Below are 17,133 nucleotides of genomic sequence, written 5' to 3' on the forward strand. Positions count from 1 at the left end.
TTTACACGAAGCGTCCAGAATGGGCAGATCCATGGAGACAGAAAGTAGACGGGTCGTTGCCTAGGAACTCAGGGAGGAGAAATAAGTGATGACAGACAATGGGAGGTCTTTCCACCGTGTCACCATCCCCTTGGTGCCTGTGGCTTCATCACAGACATAACTGACAGGCTCTAAAGACAAATACGGTCTAAGCTCAAAACACTGGAACCTGTTTTCATAAAGAATGCTCTCTTCCCACATCGGCAACACAGTCCGCCTGCCTCAGGGAGAGCGCGTGTCATTCGACGCCCCAGGTAAATGCGTGTGCTGCCTGTGAGTAAACAGGAATAGCACACCTGTCATGCCCCACACGCACAGAGAGAGAGAGAGAGAGAGAGAGAGAGAGGAGAACGGGAACTAAGAGGTACCCAGTGACGTACAGCAGCTGTCACGCAGTCACCTCTACAAGCTCTGAGCCAGGTTCTTTACCTAGAGCACTCTGTTTTAACCTCCCAATAACCCAGGAGACCCATACACATACACAAAGACATACACGTGCATACATGTGCGTTATGTGTTCAGGGGTGTGTGCGGTACGTGTGTACACATGTGTAGACTGCATGGGTGGATGTGTGTGCATATGTGTGTATATATACGTGTGTGTGTGTACAAAGCTGATATACTGTTTAATATACATTTTATATAGAAGGCTACCAAGCCTCAGAAAGGACAAGTGACTTGTCCAGCACCACACAGCCTGTGCAGATACTGGAGACAACACCTGAATCCAGGTATCCAACCCCAAAGCGCAGGCTCTTACCTACCCACGAAACCCAAAACACCCTGACTTCACCCTTGGTAACAAACTGCTGGAGCGTTAGTGATTTTTAGGCCAGAAAACGGAGGCGGCGCATCAAGTTTCTGAAGCCTCACGGTGCGCAGTCTGTGGCCTAGAAAGGAATGCAGTTAAAGCAGAACTACACCTGGGGCCAGGTGCGCCTCCTTTATAACTTGGAGAGTCTCAAATCACTCTCAGGTGTCAGCCTCTCAAGTTAGAGTAGCATTTGCTAAAATAAACATTCACTCGTGTCACATGTTCAACACCCACCAGAGAATTAAACACATTTTGCCACCATGAATATTAACAGCACCGTGAATTAACATATCACTTTTTTTTAAAGTGCTTTACAGACATTCTTCCATAGACTTTCCAAGAAACAGCACAGTAATACGACAACAGTGATCATCAGCGTTTACTGCGCTCTCACTGTGACCCGAACACCGTACTTAGCGCTTGACAGGCATCCTCTAACTCACTCTCTCAACAGCTTTTAGTGGCGGCTATTCTTATTATCATCCCTGTTATTAAGGGTTATTTAAAACATCATTTAAGAAACCCCTGCTTTACTCCTATTCTGCAGACTTTCTCCGATGCTTAAAAATCTGCACAGAAAAGCAAATTTATTCAATGTAACCTTTTTTCCAACATATGTGAGGCTGTCCCTGTGACAGGAGCCCTGGGATGGAGGCCTTTGTAAAGTGGAGGGCCTGCTTCGTGAGAAGGACCTCCCCATTTTCCGGGGAAGACGCCCACACACTGGGCTCACGGGGAGCACGGGCGCCTCCGTATGCATCACTGTGAGGAAGCAGGGAGCACCCAGGGGAGACGGGGCTGCCGCTCGGGCGCGCTACTTACCAGCTCTGTGTGAACTTTAAGATGTGCCTGCAGCTTATATTTATCTGGAGTCGAGTAGTCACAGCCGTCAGTGGGACACTTCAGCAAGATGTTACTGTGTTTCTGAATTACATGGCGTTTAAGGCAGTTTTTGGTGATGGAAGAATAATGACACTGGGAGCAATAATACAGATGTTCCCGGGTGTGGGTGCGGACATGCATGTCAAAATGCACTTGGTACCAAAAAAGTTTGCCTAAAAAAATATTTTCACATGAGAACAAGGAAGTTTCTTTTATCCTGAAGTTGATTTCTTTTAATTAGTATTATTTTTTAACTACTATATTTCTCTCCCTCTCATGCTTGTCCGGGTTACCCTTCACACTTTGCACCACATCTCTGGCTGGACATGACTTTTCAAAGGTGGCAGGTGGCAAATATTAAGGGTGCTACTACTTCTGCATGGTGTCACAGCTGGGAGAGGAGGAAACGGATGTTTATCGAGGACCAATTACGGTGCCAACTACCTTTATGCACACGCATGAAATCAACGAGGCTCTAAACTCTGCTGACACCTGGGCCATCTACATCCTGTCCTGCCAGCTCTCCAGGAGACCAGAGGCCACGCTTTCACGGCAAGCTGGGAGGTTGCATTCGGGGTCTCCCTACAAAGAGCTGCAGCCACTTCTGTGATCTCTCTCTGCTCATCTAGGACATGGCCGCAGCTTAAAGCTCGACTTTAAACTTGTCACGTGCCAGAAGAAAGGTGCTTCTTGGCTAAAGTTCTGGCAGAGGCCGTGGGCTAAGCGTCCGCCTGCACGCCTGACAGAGCCAGCACGGTTAGCTGTCCCGCCGTCCTGGCTGCCTTCACAGGCTTCACGAGCTAAACTGCATGCACCACTGTGCACATCTCTATCTACGAATGACGGCTAGCTCACTTAGAAGGCGTTCTGTGCAAAGAGACACGAGCTCAACTCAAACACCAGGTGACCCATAGCCAGGCGGGGACGGGAGGGGCTGCTGGGAAGACAGGCCCCAGCCTCGCGCCCCGGCGCCCCCCTTACCACAGTATTCGCACTCCAGGTCGCCATACACCTTCCGGATCCTCTCGCACAGGCCGGTATTCATGCGCCTCTTCTGTAAACTGTCCAGGATCTTCATGAACGCAGTGATGCCCGCCCGGTGCTCGGGGAGGGGCCGGCACTGGGCCGCGTCCCTCCCAGCAGCTCCCGGAGGAGGGTCGGAGGCCTCGGCTGGGTTTGCCCTGAGACCCCTGCCGGGATCCGGGCCATCGGATGGGGGGGCAGCCGCTTGCTGCCCTTCAGCCGGGGGGCTCTCGGCGCCCTGGGCTTCCGGGTTTGCTGCGGCGCCTTTGGCCTTGGACAGCAGTGGTGCGACGTCCTGGCCCTGAGCTGGACTGGAGCCTCCCTGCTGGGTGTGCAAGGTCTTCTCCGGAGCAGCCAGAGCCTCGGCAGAGGAGGGATCACCCTTCAACAGGAACTCATCGGAAACCACCGCGTACCGACGAAGGTCGGAGGACACCGCGGAGGCCGCCAGCTCGCAGGGTGCTGGGGCGGCGCTGTCTGCCTGGGCGGCGGCCGAGCACACAGGCGCGGCGGGCACCTCTGCTGGGGCCTCGGACCCCTCCTCGGGACGAGCGTCCCCAGCGCCGGCCGCCTCCTTGGGTGCGTTCACCCCCTGGAACACAAACTCCTCTTCCGCCAGCTGCAGCTGCCCGCCCAGGGCCTCCTGCTGGATGTCCCCGCCGGGCCCCAGGAGGCAGAAGCTCTGGTTGATGGAGCTGGTGAAGACCAGGGTCTCCTGGGCGGCCCCGTGCGCCTCCTTGATGTGGGCGCGCAGGCGGATGGAGCTGACGAACTTCTTGAGGCAGAGGGCGCAGACGTACACGAACGGGTGCTTCCTGACGTGCAGCTCCAGCGCCTGGTACTTGGTGGCCCCATGGCCGCAGAGCTCGCAGGCGAAGGGCCACTTGTCGCCGTGCACCAGCATGTGACGGTCGCGGTCCAGCTCGTTCTTGAACTTGCGCTCGCAGATGTGGCAGTCGTAGAGCAGCTGCCGCTTGCCCTCCCTCGTCATCAGGCAGAGCTCGTCCAGGGCCTCCTGGACCGTCCTGTCCTGCGGGTCGTGTGCGTCGCGGACGTGCTTGATGAGGTTCTTGACGTCCGAGTACTTCTTCTTGCAGAAGCGGCAGTGCTGCTTGATCTTCTTGTGTACGCGCTCCACGTGCACCTTGAGGTGGCCCTTGCTCAGGCAGGTGAACGAACAGCAGTCGCAGGCGAACTTCTCGCCCGTGTGCTTGCGCAGGTGCACGTTGAGGTTGGCCTTGATGGCGCTGGCGTAGCTGCACTGGGGGCACTTGTACGGCTTCTCGTTGGTGTGGATCCGCAGGTGGGCCTGCAGCGAGTGCTTGAACTTGAAGACCTTGTTGCAGTACTCACAGGTGAAGATCTTGAGCTGGGTGGGCCCGAGCCTAGAAACAGAAGACAGCACCATTACGGGTGGAGATCCGGCACCTTCCTGATGACCCCTACTTCCTTCCGGCTGCCGAACACCGAAGGCTTAAAAGTGAGCTAAAAGGGGCTGAGGACGGACGCATGCATTCATTCATCAACAAACAGGACGGGAAGACGTAGAGCGGACCAGGCGCACACGGAGAGGAAGACCGGGCCCCTGCTGCCCTGGCGCTGGGAGACAGGAGGCAGGTCTGCACACGGCTGCAGGACAGTGTGCGAGTGGCGACAGGTGCACGTGCGGGCAAAGGAGAAGGCGCCCTCCAACACAGATGAAGGTAGTTGGGCAGAGGAGATGCCTGAGTTGAGGGATGCAGAATAAGGAAGAGGGAGGCAAGAAAGGCAGAGGGATGTGTCGTTTGCTAGGCACACAGCAGCCAGCGGTGCTCCAAAGCTGACCCGGACGAATTCCGAGGTATTCTAACAGGACCAGTCTTAATGGAATGAACTCAGTCTGCTCCATGAAACTAGATACGACCTGCTTGGGTTTGTTCAATAGTTTTGATCATCCAGATTCGCCTATTCATTCCATCAACTGTCAGGGTAACACTCTTTCTCTCTGCTGCAAGTTTCCATGTGAGGGCCACTCTTTCGTGAAAGAGCCCTGGCCTTTTTCCACATCCTCACTTCTCCCCAGGAAAAGGGAACTGGCGTATCTGAGCGGGGACTTTAGAACAGGACCAAGCCTCCACAGCCGTGCTCACTCCTGCCTTTCTGGTGAGAAGGCGTCTGCCTGTGGACAGCACGTGACACGGTAGGCGCTTAGCCAGGAGAGTCTGGCGGCGGCAGTCAAGGACTGAGGTGGGGGGAGGCAGACGTGCAGGACAGCCAGCGGGAGCTCAATGTGACCTGCCCCAGGCTACCTTCTCCCATGGCTCCACCAGTCATGGGCCTGACGTATGAGCCCCCGTCTTCTTCCTCCTCCAGCATGTCTGGTTCAGAACTCAGACAGGGAAAATTAGGTTGTTCAACTGCCATTTGTTAAACTCAGATATCATTAATTAATAAGTGATTGCCATTTTATTACCACTCGCCTGTGCGTTTCGAGCACTGTGTTAGATTTTGTGTATGCGATAGAGAATGAAAGCCTGGTCTGCCTCACGGGTCCTTTCTCTCTCAATACGGTGACGTGGATGCTGAATGAGACGGTAATAGTAATCACGGCTAACAATTACTGGGTACTTACAATACTCAAAACTCTTTGCTAAGTATTTAATTTCAACCCTATCATTATGCCCATTTTACAGGTGAGAAAACTGAGTATAACCCAAGGTCATACAGTTAGTAAGTGGTGAAGCCAGGATTTGAACCCAAGCAGACTAGAACCTGCACATTCTTCCACATCCTCCTACTGCCTGGAAACACTGTGAACACCAACCCCCCTTGCCGGTGGGACCATACACGCGGAGAAGACCTCCTGTGAGGCGGGTGAGGCTTCCTCTCTCCATAACTGCTCCCTCGGGATTCTGCCTAGGTTATCCAGGTAGGTCCTCAGAAACACTGACGATCATTTAGTGCCATTAATCAGACACCATTAAGCTGTACCCACTGTAAATGTAAAGTCTATATTTATGGAACTATCCATACAACTGTGTTTGACCAACACAGGTTACCTTATGTTTTAAATGAAAAATATTTAAGCAGACTGCGGTCCATAAACACCAGAGGGTAGAAGTCCCATGCTGTAATTAAAACATTCAAATCTGAAAGTCAGTACTATGCCTGCACGCTAAACCCAAGGCTAATTTAAGGAAACTAATTTGGACCTTTCTTAAATGACAAACATACCCAGAAGGCGATCATTTTACTGAAGGAAGAAACTCTGGATTCACAGCATTAATTAAACAAGTCACAGTATTTCCTTCTCTAATGCAAGGTCTAAATGGTCTTAGGAGCATCTCTGACTCTGATTTTTTCATATTACCCGAATACCTGGTCAAGCCCTCAGTGCTGCCTCCCACCAAGGGTGATGAATCGGAAGAAGTGGCCAAGCCGCCGGCACCAGACTCTCAAGCGCAAGCCTGCACCCATGGGCTGAGGCACAGAGCTGCGATGTCGGGTGATTCCTACCACATTATTTCACTCCGAATGTCCCCTATTCATTGAGAGAGGCACTCTCTCCCACTGCATCTTAGAAAGCATTCAGCCAGAGCTTTAAAAGATCAGACCCCTTGATCCGGTTATTCCACTGCTGGGAATCTAGCGAAAGAAAGAATACGAAATTCAAGCAAAGGTGCTCATTGCATGAGTTTTCACAATAGTTTAAGAGCAGAAGCTGCTTGAAGGTTCCAACGTAGGGAACTAGTTTGGACATTTCTTTTTTTTTTAACTCACTCATTCATTCATTCTTTCTTTCAAAAAAGTATTCCAGGCACTGGGGACACAATGGGCACGAAAACAAACACAACTCATGCTCCCTTGTAGTGCACCTTCTATAGTAAGTGGTGGGCCAGCCGGGTAACCATATAAATGAGCAGATAAGGACCACCAGCTCCCTGTGATGGAAAAAGGCAGGATGCTCTAGGACCCCAGGTCAAGGCGGACTGATCTGTCTGGGGGACAGGGAAGGCCGCCCTGAAGACTGGACATTTGAGCAGACAGCTGAAATATGAACAGGAGTTAACCAAGTGAGGGGGAGGAGAGGTACCCAGTATGAGGAAGAGGCACGTGCAGGAGAGATCAAGGAAATAAAAAGGACCCGGATGGCTGGAGCAGATGCTGCAGCCCAGAGAACCAGAGGGAGCACAAGAGGGGGACCAGGCTGGAGAGGTGGCAGCCGTGGAAGACCCTGTAGGCCAAGTTCTCCTAACAGCAATGTGAAGCCTTAAAGGGTACAATCAAATGGGCATTTTACAAAGAGCTCACTGGCTGCAATGTGGAAAGCTGAGTCGTGGATCACGATGCTACAACATGTCACTACAAAACAGTGTTTGTGAATAATTTGAGTAACAAAGGAAAGTAAGTATAATGGGATTAAGTATTAAAAGCAGGATACAAAACTGCACATAAAATATAAACCCGAGGGCTTCCCTGGTGGCGCAGTGGTTGAGAGTCCACCTGCCGATGCAGGGGACACGGGTTTGTGCCCCGGTCTGGGAAGATCCCACATGCCGCGGAGTGGCTGGGCCCGTGAGCCATGGCCCCTGAGCCTGCGTGTCTGGAGCCTGTGCTCCACAACGGGAGAAGCCACAATAGTGAGAGGCCCGCGTACCGCAAAAAAAAAAAAAAAACAAATATAAACCCGATTTTATAAAATATATGGGCTGAAAAAAGGCTGGAAGGAAATAACATTAAAAATATTAACTGCTCATCTTAGGGAACATTAAAAATATTAACAGTGCTTATCCTAGGGTAGTGAGATTACAAATAATATTTTTCCTTATAGATTTCTGGACTTTCGTCACACGAAAAGCCTCTTTTGTAACTGTTTTACAATTTAGACTATAAAATATTAATAGAATGCTTGACAACAGGAATACAGCCTCAATCTACTGATTAAATACAGAGTATATTTACCTGTAACTAGATTAGCATTGAACTGAAACCCTCCCCAACAGACCCTGAAATATTATGAAGATAATTAACAAAGGTCTACAGATCAACCTGCGTTGAGACAAGAAAGATCCTCAAAATTAATTCCATTTCAGTGTTGCCAAAGGAGTGCATATTTTTACAGCTTTATCGATTAATTCAGTTGCCCCCATTTGCAAGAAGAGAGGAGTGAGGCTACAGATTAATGAAACACCCAGATGACATGATGTTATAATTCAACAAGAGCACTTTCCATATATGGTATCATTTATTCCCACCACTAAACTATGTCAGATTCTACTGGACAGTCTTGTGGCCGGTGTTAAGAGAGGCTCAGAGGCAAAAGCATTTGTGTCCATTCACAGCAGAGCCTCATCCAGGCAGTGGCCGTGTCTGTCCTAATCTCTCTCACATCCCCAGTGCCTGGCACATAGAAGGTGTTTAATCTGTTGGGCTGAAGTCCAGTAGAAGGGCCTAGAGCCAACCCAGGTCTGCCTGGTGCTAGAGCTTACGCCCTCATCAAGAACACCTCATTTCCCCTCTTCCAGAAACAGAGGGAGCCCACTTGCACTGGCGTTTTGTCTTTCCCCTCAGCTGGGAAAATGTGTACAGAACTCAGGTGATGAGAGTTTGCTGATCTACATCAGCAGGTACGTATCACAGCTGAGCTGGTGACCATGGGGAGGGTGGGGGGACATGCAGGCTAGTCCCCTCTGGGACATCGACTCACCCAATGTATTTGGAGGACAGTTTTCAGTGTCGATTCAAGTTTTAAGCACTCGTATCCTTTAATAGGGCAATTTCAATTCTAGCAATTTATCTCACAGGAAGTCTTGAAGAAGTATTGAAAGAGGGAGGAACCAAAACCTTGTCCGTCGAGCAAAAACTGGCTATATATAAACTAGTGCATCTACGTGACAGCAAACACACTTAAAAAAAATATGTACTGAAAAGGAAAAAGTCAAGGTGTGGTAAGTTTAAAAAAATAGGTTGATAACAGTGCCTTTGGTATTTTATGCTAGGAAAAAAAATAACAAAATTAGAGTGCTATATTTTAGTATATCATGAAAAACTTATGGTGGCCTGTGAACCACGATGTCTGTAGTAGTGACCACGACCAGAAGAGGCGCTGTGGGTTACTGTAACTGCACATCACACGGATGTTGGAACCGTCTACAGGATGCTTATGCTACTTTTGAAAGTAGGGGGGAAAGAGAGATTTTCTTTTTCATTATAAATTGTGGAGCTATGAAAATCAACTAACTTACTAAGTAAGGCCTTGTTCACGCCTCTTTTTATTCAGATGAAGCATACATCTGCCTTAAGCAGAACGCTCCACCTTCCTTAAGCCGAGGCGCTGCGTTTCCCGAGCATGCTTGCTGATCTGCCACGCATCACACAGAGGCTGCTTGGGCTCAGCCAGCACTCTAGGGCCATAGTGGAGGGGCTAGTTCTCAGGTTCAGTCAAGAAACCGAAACCCTTCATAGATGGGTTTGCACACAGCGTCCTGATAAGCTAACACGCCCATCTCTCGCCCTCTGCAGCGGTGGCTGGAGTCGCACAGAACAGAACGCTTTACCTGCTCGACTTCATGGGCTGCTCATAGGGTGTCTGCTGGATGGCGTACTCCTGGTACCCTCTCCGGGGCGCCAGGTCGGCCACCGCGGCCTCGGGGTCTGCGGCTCCTGCTTCCGGGGGCCCAGCCTCCACCGGAACAATCTTGGTAGCACCTGAGATGGAGGCACAACGCACCACGTATTAAAGAGGCGCCGTGAGGGCCCTGACCACCCCCCTGCCCCCAGAGCAGGGGACGGAGCCTGGGAAGCGTATTTCTTTACTGTGTGGCACCCATGCAAGGGACTAGTTTTCCTTCAGTTCACACCTTTAACTTGTGTGTTTGTATATGTGTACGCATGTGTGTGTAAGTGTGTGTATGTGTGTGTGTACATGTGTATGTTTGGGGGGAAAGGGCAAGTTTTCCAATAATCAAAACCTTCTTCTGAGATATTTTCACTTGATCTCCTTATTAAAAAACAAAAAAATAGATCCATATACACATATATGCTTCCTGCAAGATTTCACGTAGATCCACATGTGTTAAACTTTACGCAAATGTAAAACAGCGTCAAGACAGAATGGAGCAGTGGAATCAACTGTGAACAGGAATCTAAGCTGCCTGGGATCTGGTCCCAAATATGACATCACCCTCCCGCCTCCAGACCTCTGTGTCCACCCTGTGAAATGAAAGGTCTGGAGTGGAAAACTCAAAGGTTACCTTTATTCGTGCAAGTTCAGGATGTGAAACGATCAAAGACCGTTTACAGCAGCATGTGTGCACGAGGGTACATGCACACGCATGTTATATATCAAGTGCACTAAAGAAAGGCTCCAAAATCTACCTCTCGTTTCTGGAACAGCAAAGGAAATTAACCACTTTTCACCCCCCACCTTACAGAAATCTCAGAATACTACCATCAATTCTTAAGAAATCATTATAGAAACTTTCTCTAGAGACAGCTAAACACAGGAAGCTCTCTCCTGGCATTTCTATTTCCCAGAATAACACTTCTCTGAAGTAGGGTGGGGCAGACAAAGTGACTTTCCAGAAACAACTTCTAGTCACATAATCTTATACGGCTTTTTCTCTGCTGATTACCTTACCCTGCACTGAAGTATCAAGAGGCATTTATTCAGCGTTTTCATTTTAAATAATCAGTTATCAATACTATTAGCACTGAAAAAAGATGTTTAAAAAGGCTCTAGCTGTCCTCAAAATCCTAAACTTGATTTTTCAAAATTTTATTTAACAGCTATCACCTCAAATGGATAGGAAAAAACCCATTATTATACTTTGGAATCTACTATCATACTGCTTTTTGTCTAAAGTATCCTTTCCTAGAAGAGACCTTTTTTAAAAAGGGTAGCATAAGAAATCCACTGGCTACTTTATGTTTAAGGAAGAGGAGACAGGAATTTCTAGTATCATACAATATATGATGAACCCACTAAAAAATCCAAAAAAAGGAAAAAAAAAGTGAGGTGGAGGGTTTTGGAGAAGCTGCCAACCTCCGTGTGGTGCGAGTGGTCTTACACGTAGGATGGGGCGGTAAGGGTAGGGAGGACATCCAGGAGAGGGGCTGGTGAGGGGGCAAAGAAAAAGACACTCTCCTTGGCCACTGCTCCTGTGAGCGGCCACTCAAACGACAAGGACAGGTCGTGGCTGCAGAGGTGGCGGAGGCAGCAGCAGGGGCAGCCCTCACTCCCTTTCCTCTGGACACGCTCGTCCACCACAGCCCTGGGCAGTGACAGGTCAGCCATCATCCCAAGGTACTGGGTAATTCAGTGGAGAGCCCGACAGTGATGAAGCCGCTCAGGATCACAGCCCCAGCTGTCTGGCTGCCTGCGGCACAGCCCCGCCCAGAGAGTCGCATTCTGTCCCCTCCCGCTTATTTTGCTCACCTGGAATCACTTCGTGAGCCGTTAAAACCACACTTATGATGGGCTTCTTGGCTCCGGAGATCTGCGCGGCCTCTTTTCCCGAGCAGACCTTCTGGACTTTCTCCACTCTCTGAGTCCGCAGTCTCTTCGGGGCCTTTTCTCGATCATCTTCCTTATACTTCCTCTCCAGTTCAAGGTCAGATTCGTTACCTAAGGGGCAAATAGCAAGATGCATAGAATATCCTCCTATGTCAGTGATGGAGTCAGGGAGTGCACACAACCCCAACCCTTTTACGGGACGACAGTAAAGGAAACATACATATGTGATACAGACACTGGTCCACGGTGCCATGCAGGCCCCTTTACCACTTCGGGCAGCATCTTTGCTTCTTCAGTCTTTCACGTGATTCAATAAATATCATTGATATTTATTGCCACAGGCCCTGCCACAGGCCACCACATGGGCATGGAGGATACAGCTGACAGGGCAGGCAGAGCCACTCATCTTGTTGTCATGAAGCCAACCAGCCCACAGAGTCATCTATCATCAATCAACACTGCGGAGAAGACATGGTCTTCTTTAGATTTACAGCCTAAGAAGAAGTCGTTCAGTTACTCATCTTCCAGTTAGTAGGTGCCTTCCATGTGCCAGGCATGGTGGATATAAAGGCTGACAGGGTTTTGTTATACAGCAGAAACTAACACACCATTGTAAAGCAATTATACTCCAATAAAGATGTTTAAAGAAAAATAGAAAACAAGCTTAGCTACAAAATAAATAAATTTTTAAAAGTAACCTAAAGAAGACTGACAGGGCACAGACCCAGACCCTGCTCTAGAAAGCCCTGCAGCCTGAGGGGTAAGAAACACTTCATATCAAAGTGAAGCATAAAGGAGTGCGTGCTATTCCCAATTCCTAAGTGAGAAGGAAATACGGGGAAGGAAAGGACAGGAGTTGTCTCTTTCCAAGAATCACAGCCACAAACCTGCAGTAGCCTGCCCAAGAACTACTTCTTCAGAACATTCTAACAAAGAGACAGGACCCACTCGGCACGGCCCTGCGTTAGAGATGAACACGGGGTGGGTGGATGGTCACGGGACAGGCACATGGTGCAGGCTTGGAAAGCGCTGGAATAGGGGTTGTCAGGGAGGTGAAGTCAGAACCAGGAAGTAATAAAGCAGAAGCCGGAGAAAAGGGAGAAACCAGAGGGAGACAGCCTGAGGCAACTCAGGAAGCTTGTGCTTCCCGTGATTTAAGTTGCCCACAGCCGGACCCACACAGAAACCCACTGATGGACGCCTGAAGGAAGACAGAAAATGGAGAAGTGCAAGCTCCTAGGATGGCATGCTGGCTGAAGGAAATCTCTCGCAAGACGAGGCCAGGAAAAAACCTGGCTAATGGGGCAGGTGGATTGAAACAAACAATTTTCTGTGTTCTATAAATGAGAGTCTTTTCGCACTTGTCCCAATCATCCAGGTGCTTGAACATTTTTAGATCTGGTAGAAACAGTCATGGGTTTTTTTTAACTGCTGGAAAAAGGTCTTTAGTCATATAATTAGTGTCAGCACCAAACATGGTAACAGCAAACTGAAAAGAAATATTAGTAAATGAGATCATGATTCAGAGTGTACTCTGCAAGGCCAAAGGGAAAAGTCAAGACGGTTACATACATCCACCCCTTGAAGAACACAATGACTCCTAAAAAGCTGAAGAATGGGGCAAAATATGGTATCCCCAAAGTCACTGCCGATGCTTACCTGATGTTCTCTGTTTTTTGATCTGCATCGGGCAGTTTTAAGAGATAGGTGTGCATAAATAATTATAGAATATACTGGATGCTATAAAGAGGTAGAAACATACTATAGGACTTCTTGCTTTTAAAAATGACGCTTTACTTTCTAAAAGAATTCACCACAGATTACAATTCAACACGTGGATGACACAGCAGGAATAGATAATGTTTACATTAAAAAAAAAAAAGCAAGAATTAGAGCTTGCCATAAGCTGAATCTGGGTTTACATCATGAATCAACTACAAAAGCCGAGAGCATACACATGATGTCAGCCGGCATGACCACCAAGTAGCTGAAGCGATCGTGGTTACACTCCCCACACTCTGCACTGGATTGACCATGTCTGGACTCAGCTTTATGCATCGTACGTTAAGAAAACACTGCAGAACTGGGTGCACGAGGATGGTGGACAGGAGTGGAAGAAAGTCTGGAGGACTGAAACCCGCTAAAGACACGGGAGTTGACCCAGGTGGAGATGAGGAGACTGGATGGGACTCTGGTCTCTCAGCCCAACTATTACCACAGCTCCTATTTGTGTCCTTGCTTCAGCCACCCTGCCTGGTCCCCAGGACAACGAGGAAGCCTCTCCAGCCATTCTGGCAGCGGGAACTCCAGGACCCCAGCGTGGCCAACAGGGTCTGGGATGAAGGCTGCCAAGGGCTTCTGGGAATGGTTTCCTTCCCTAAGAAAACCTCTCCTTCACTGGGCATCACTATGTCCACTGCCTGGAACTGAGGCAACCACCCAGAACCTACAAGAGATCAAGGGAAAGCCCAGGTCGACACCTTGAGGGTCCGGAATGAAGGATGGACCCTGGGATGGCAATGGTACATCTGCACCCCCCCGACCCGACCCGACCCGACCCTGGAACCGCCGATCCCCATGCATCTGTGACATGGGAGAATGGACATTCCCACTTTCCAATTCATTTCTAATTGATGCCTCTACTGAAAGTATCTCGACTAACACACTCTCCATTTTCCATCTTGACCAGAGAGTGAATCGTTTTTAAAACCCAAATCTGACCCTGTCACTCCCCTGCTTAAAACTCTTCAATGGCTTCCCTCCCATCTCCATGAGCAGAAAGTGCTAGATAAAGTCCTCCAAGATTCGCCATCAATCATCTCTCCCACGACCCCTGCACCCTCAAGGCCAAGATCCCCAAGTACGCACCCACGTGTACTCATCTGCTCACCCCTTCAGGCTCCAACTATACTGAACTACAGCCCCTGGAACTGCATGCAGGTCCACGTAACATCTAACACCCAATCCACAGGCCCCTGCTCGTCCAGATGACAAAGGCAGTTCAGATTTACACACAAACACACCACTCACACACACACACACACACACACCAAGAAATCAACATTATCAATGGTCGGATTTCCCACACTGCTTTGCAATTATCTGTTTGGATGCCTCATCTGTGCTGTGACCTCCAGGAAATTGGGTCTGTGTCTTCTTGTTATTTTATTGAGCCTGACGCAGACCGATAGCAGAGGACCTAACCTAGAACACAATGCAGACCTGCTCTGTTGTGCTCAAAAAGGTGAAGCTAGGACCAACGGGCAGAGGTCAGCAACAGACTTCACCAGAGGAAGAAATTTCCAGCAGTCAGAGCCACCCAACGAGGGAGGGGTGGCTTTAGAGATGCGTTTCTCAGGAGGGTTTTTGAGGAGCTTCACATAGCAATCGTGATGCTGTGAGAAAGACTGAACCACATGGGGGGTCAAATCAGACAAGCTCTGCATCTCTGAATTCTGAGACCCTCCCAACAGGGAGATGGAGCTGCTATGTAAGGAGGACGGCAGGAGAAAGGAGGTGGAGGGGTGGGCAGTACGAGACAGTAAACGAAAACGCGGTGTAAGACAGCGGGCAACAGCAGAAGATGCACCTTCCACCTCCTGGGCAGCCACCAGCACCCTCCGTGCCCGTGTGGGCTCTGATTCTCCCTGTAGCAAATGCCAGTGGGGCTCTCACCATGTCGCCGAGGGCCACACACGACCTTGGCAGCAGCTACAGTGGACACTCAGGCTCACCCTGCACCCCAGCGTCCGACCTCAAGCTTGCACAGGTGTCTTGAAGCATTCAAGCCAGGCCCCTGCAGCCCAGAGGTGGAGACGGGTCAACGTGGTGGGGACGACCCTCAACCAAGGAGGAATGGGAAGCAATGCACAACCACTCTGGGCTCCCGGCCTGAGTGCACATTTCTGGGACACATTCTGGAAGCTTCGAGATCCTGGCAGAGTCAAACGCCCAGTGACCACAGCTGGAACCCAGCAGCAAACCCTTGTCTCTCCCCCTTCCCTGTCTCACCCTCCCCACACCTCACTCTTGCTTCCTGGGATCCCCACCCCAGTAACTGCCTGCAGCCGGGGCAGCTTGCAGGCAGCATAAGCGAAGTCAACCCCATTCAAAACTGTCCCAAACGCGCACCTCCAAGCCCCCACGCCCTCCATCAATTCCCTGTGGCCCCATGCGACATGGATCCACAGCCCATTCAGCTACATTCCACTCTCGAGAGCTTCCAGAAGTTTCCACAGTAAGTTTTCCCACTGATCCAGGCACCACGTGGCAGACACTGTACAAGCAGCCTTGGAAATGATTCTTGGAGTTATCTTAACCCAATTCCTCGACGACTGGAGCACAGTGGAAAGAACACAGCCGCTACAGAACAGAAGCGTGTGCATGCAGGGAACAGCAGGTAATTCCGGGTAAAACACCGCGTATAAGAAAGGGGAGCCGAGAGGTGGAAGAGGGGCAGGCAGGGGCAGGGCGTGAAGACCCTGGACGACAAAGGCAAGTGCCTCCTGTACAGAAATGAGGGTTCTCTGCCCCATCCCTGCACGCGTGCTCCACGCAAGCCCTGGGCCCAGCCCACTGCAGCCCGCACGACTATCTAGTCTCGTTCCCAGCACCAGGTCAAGGACGTAGAAGGTGCTACACGCTTGTGTGCAGAGAACAAGGAGGGTGGAGGGAGAAAGAGAAGGACATCTGAATAAACGTCTTGCGGGTAACTTTGTGCTCACTCCCTTTGGACACCAAAGAAGTCCTCACTTCCACTTGACCTGCTTGTTTGGGGATTTCCCTGCATCCTCACTTGACCCATCTTTGTACTTTTCCAAGTTGCCACTGAACCGCTCCTGCATGCAGCCCAGGAGTCCTGCCGGCGCCCGCATCCCTCCCTCGGCTCACCTGCACCACAGTCTCCCACACGGAGCTTCTACACAGTCCCCTACTCCAGCCACTCTTCACCACGTGCCAAGGCGGCACAGAGGAGAAGCACAGCAACAGGCACGTCTGAGTCTCTCCCCACTTCCTACCCACCAGGCTGTCCTCTTCCCAAGTCTCTCCCTCCACTCTGATCTCCTACCCTGGTGTTTTGGGATATGCTATGTGTAGCATTTGCTGCAGAATTAGGTAGGGGGGTCATATCTCTGGTTTCCAGCCTCTAGAGGTAATTGGATTTAATCAGCAAGGGTCCCACTGCCAGCATCACTAGTCCTTTGGGAGTCGGGAGAGGAGAAAGTCCCAGGACCTCATAAGAACCTCCACTGACAAGTCCTGACTCTCCGCCCACATCTCCCACCCAAACTATCCCAGGATGGGCCCTCTCTCCAGGCTCACGGTGGAAAGACCCTCTCACTCCAGACCTGACACTGCTGGAGCCCGAGACAAATTAACCCATCAGGCTCTGTGGACACACTCACTTTTATTTGTAGGACTCGTCCTGGTTGTGACTCAGAAAGGCCAAGTCAACGACGGGTCTGACTCCAGGTCTGCCTCTTCCGTTTCTCTGCCTGTTTGCTAGTTATGACCCTCTCCTCAATCTGGTTAAGGATTCATGTCAAGTAGTGTTCTTCTGAAAACGGAATTTCTATTTCTAATACCAAGTTCAACAATGATTCCCTCGTACTTAATAAGACATTCTCTTTGTGAGCTTTTTTTTTCCTTGTTCTCCCACTTCCAAATTTTCTCAGGGTCCATCTTCAAACAAACCATCATTTCTACATAAAAGAAAGAAATATTTACTTGTAAATTATCCCAGCACTACAGAATGTATTTGTTCTTTACCAGCGACAGTTCATTCACCATATACTTATGGAGTGCCAGGACCTGTTCTAAGCATTTGTGATACTGCAGGGTACAAAACAGAGAGAGACCCTTGCCCTCTGGAGTTTACGTG

The 17,133-nt window shown here is 49.9% G+C and overlaps 1 protein-coding gene across 5 annotated transcripts in view; it reads right to left on the bottom strand.

Annotated features, from left to right (window-relative positions):
• ZFAT (zinc finger and AT-hook domain containing) overlaps positions 1-17,133 on the bottom strand; it is a 167,521-nt gene that overhangs the window by 96,375 nt on the left and 54,013 nt on the right. For all 5 annotated transcript variants that reach the window (XM_024741220.1, XM_024741218.1, XM_024741219.1 and 2 more), the window contains exons 4-7: positions 11,175-11,363; positions 9,295-9,445; positions 2,717-4,143; positions 1,676-1,908 (exon numbers count right to left, since the gene is read on the bottom strand). In XM_024741220.1, the coding sequence (XP_024596988.1) occupies positions 1,676-1,908; positions 2,717-4,143; positions 9,295-9,445; positions 11,175-11,363 (2,000 nt within the window). The remainder of the gene's footprint in view (positions 1-1,675; positions 1,909-2,716; positions 4,144-9,294; positions 9,446-11,174; positions 11,364-17,133) is intronic.

Source organism: Neophocaena asiaeorientalis, unplaced genomic scaffold (genome assembly GCF_003031525.2).
Source record: "Neophocaena asiaeorientalis asiaeorientalis breed wild unplaced genomic scaffold, Neophocaena_asiaeorientalis_V1.1 scaffold177, whole genome shotgun sequence".
Taxonomy (NCBI): Eukaryota; Metazoa; Chordata; class Mammalia; order Artiodactyla; family Phocoenidae; genus Neophocaena; species Neophocaena asiaeorientalis.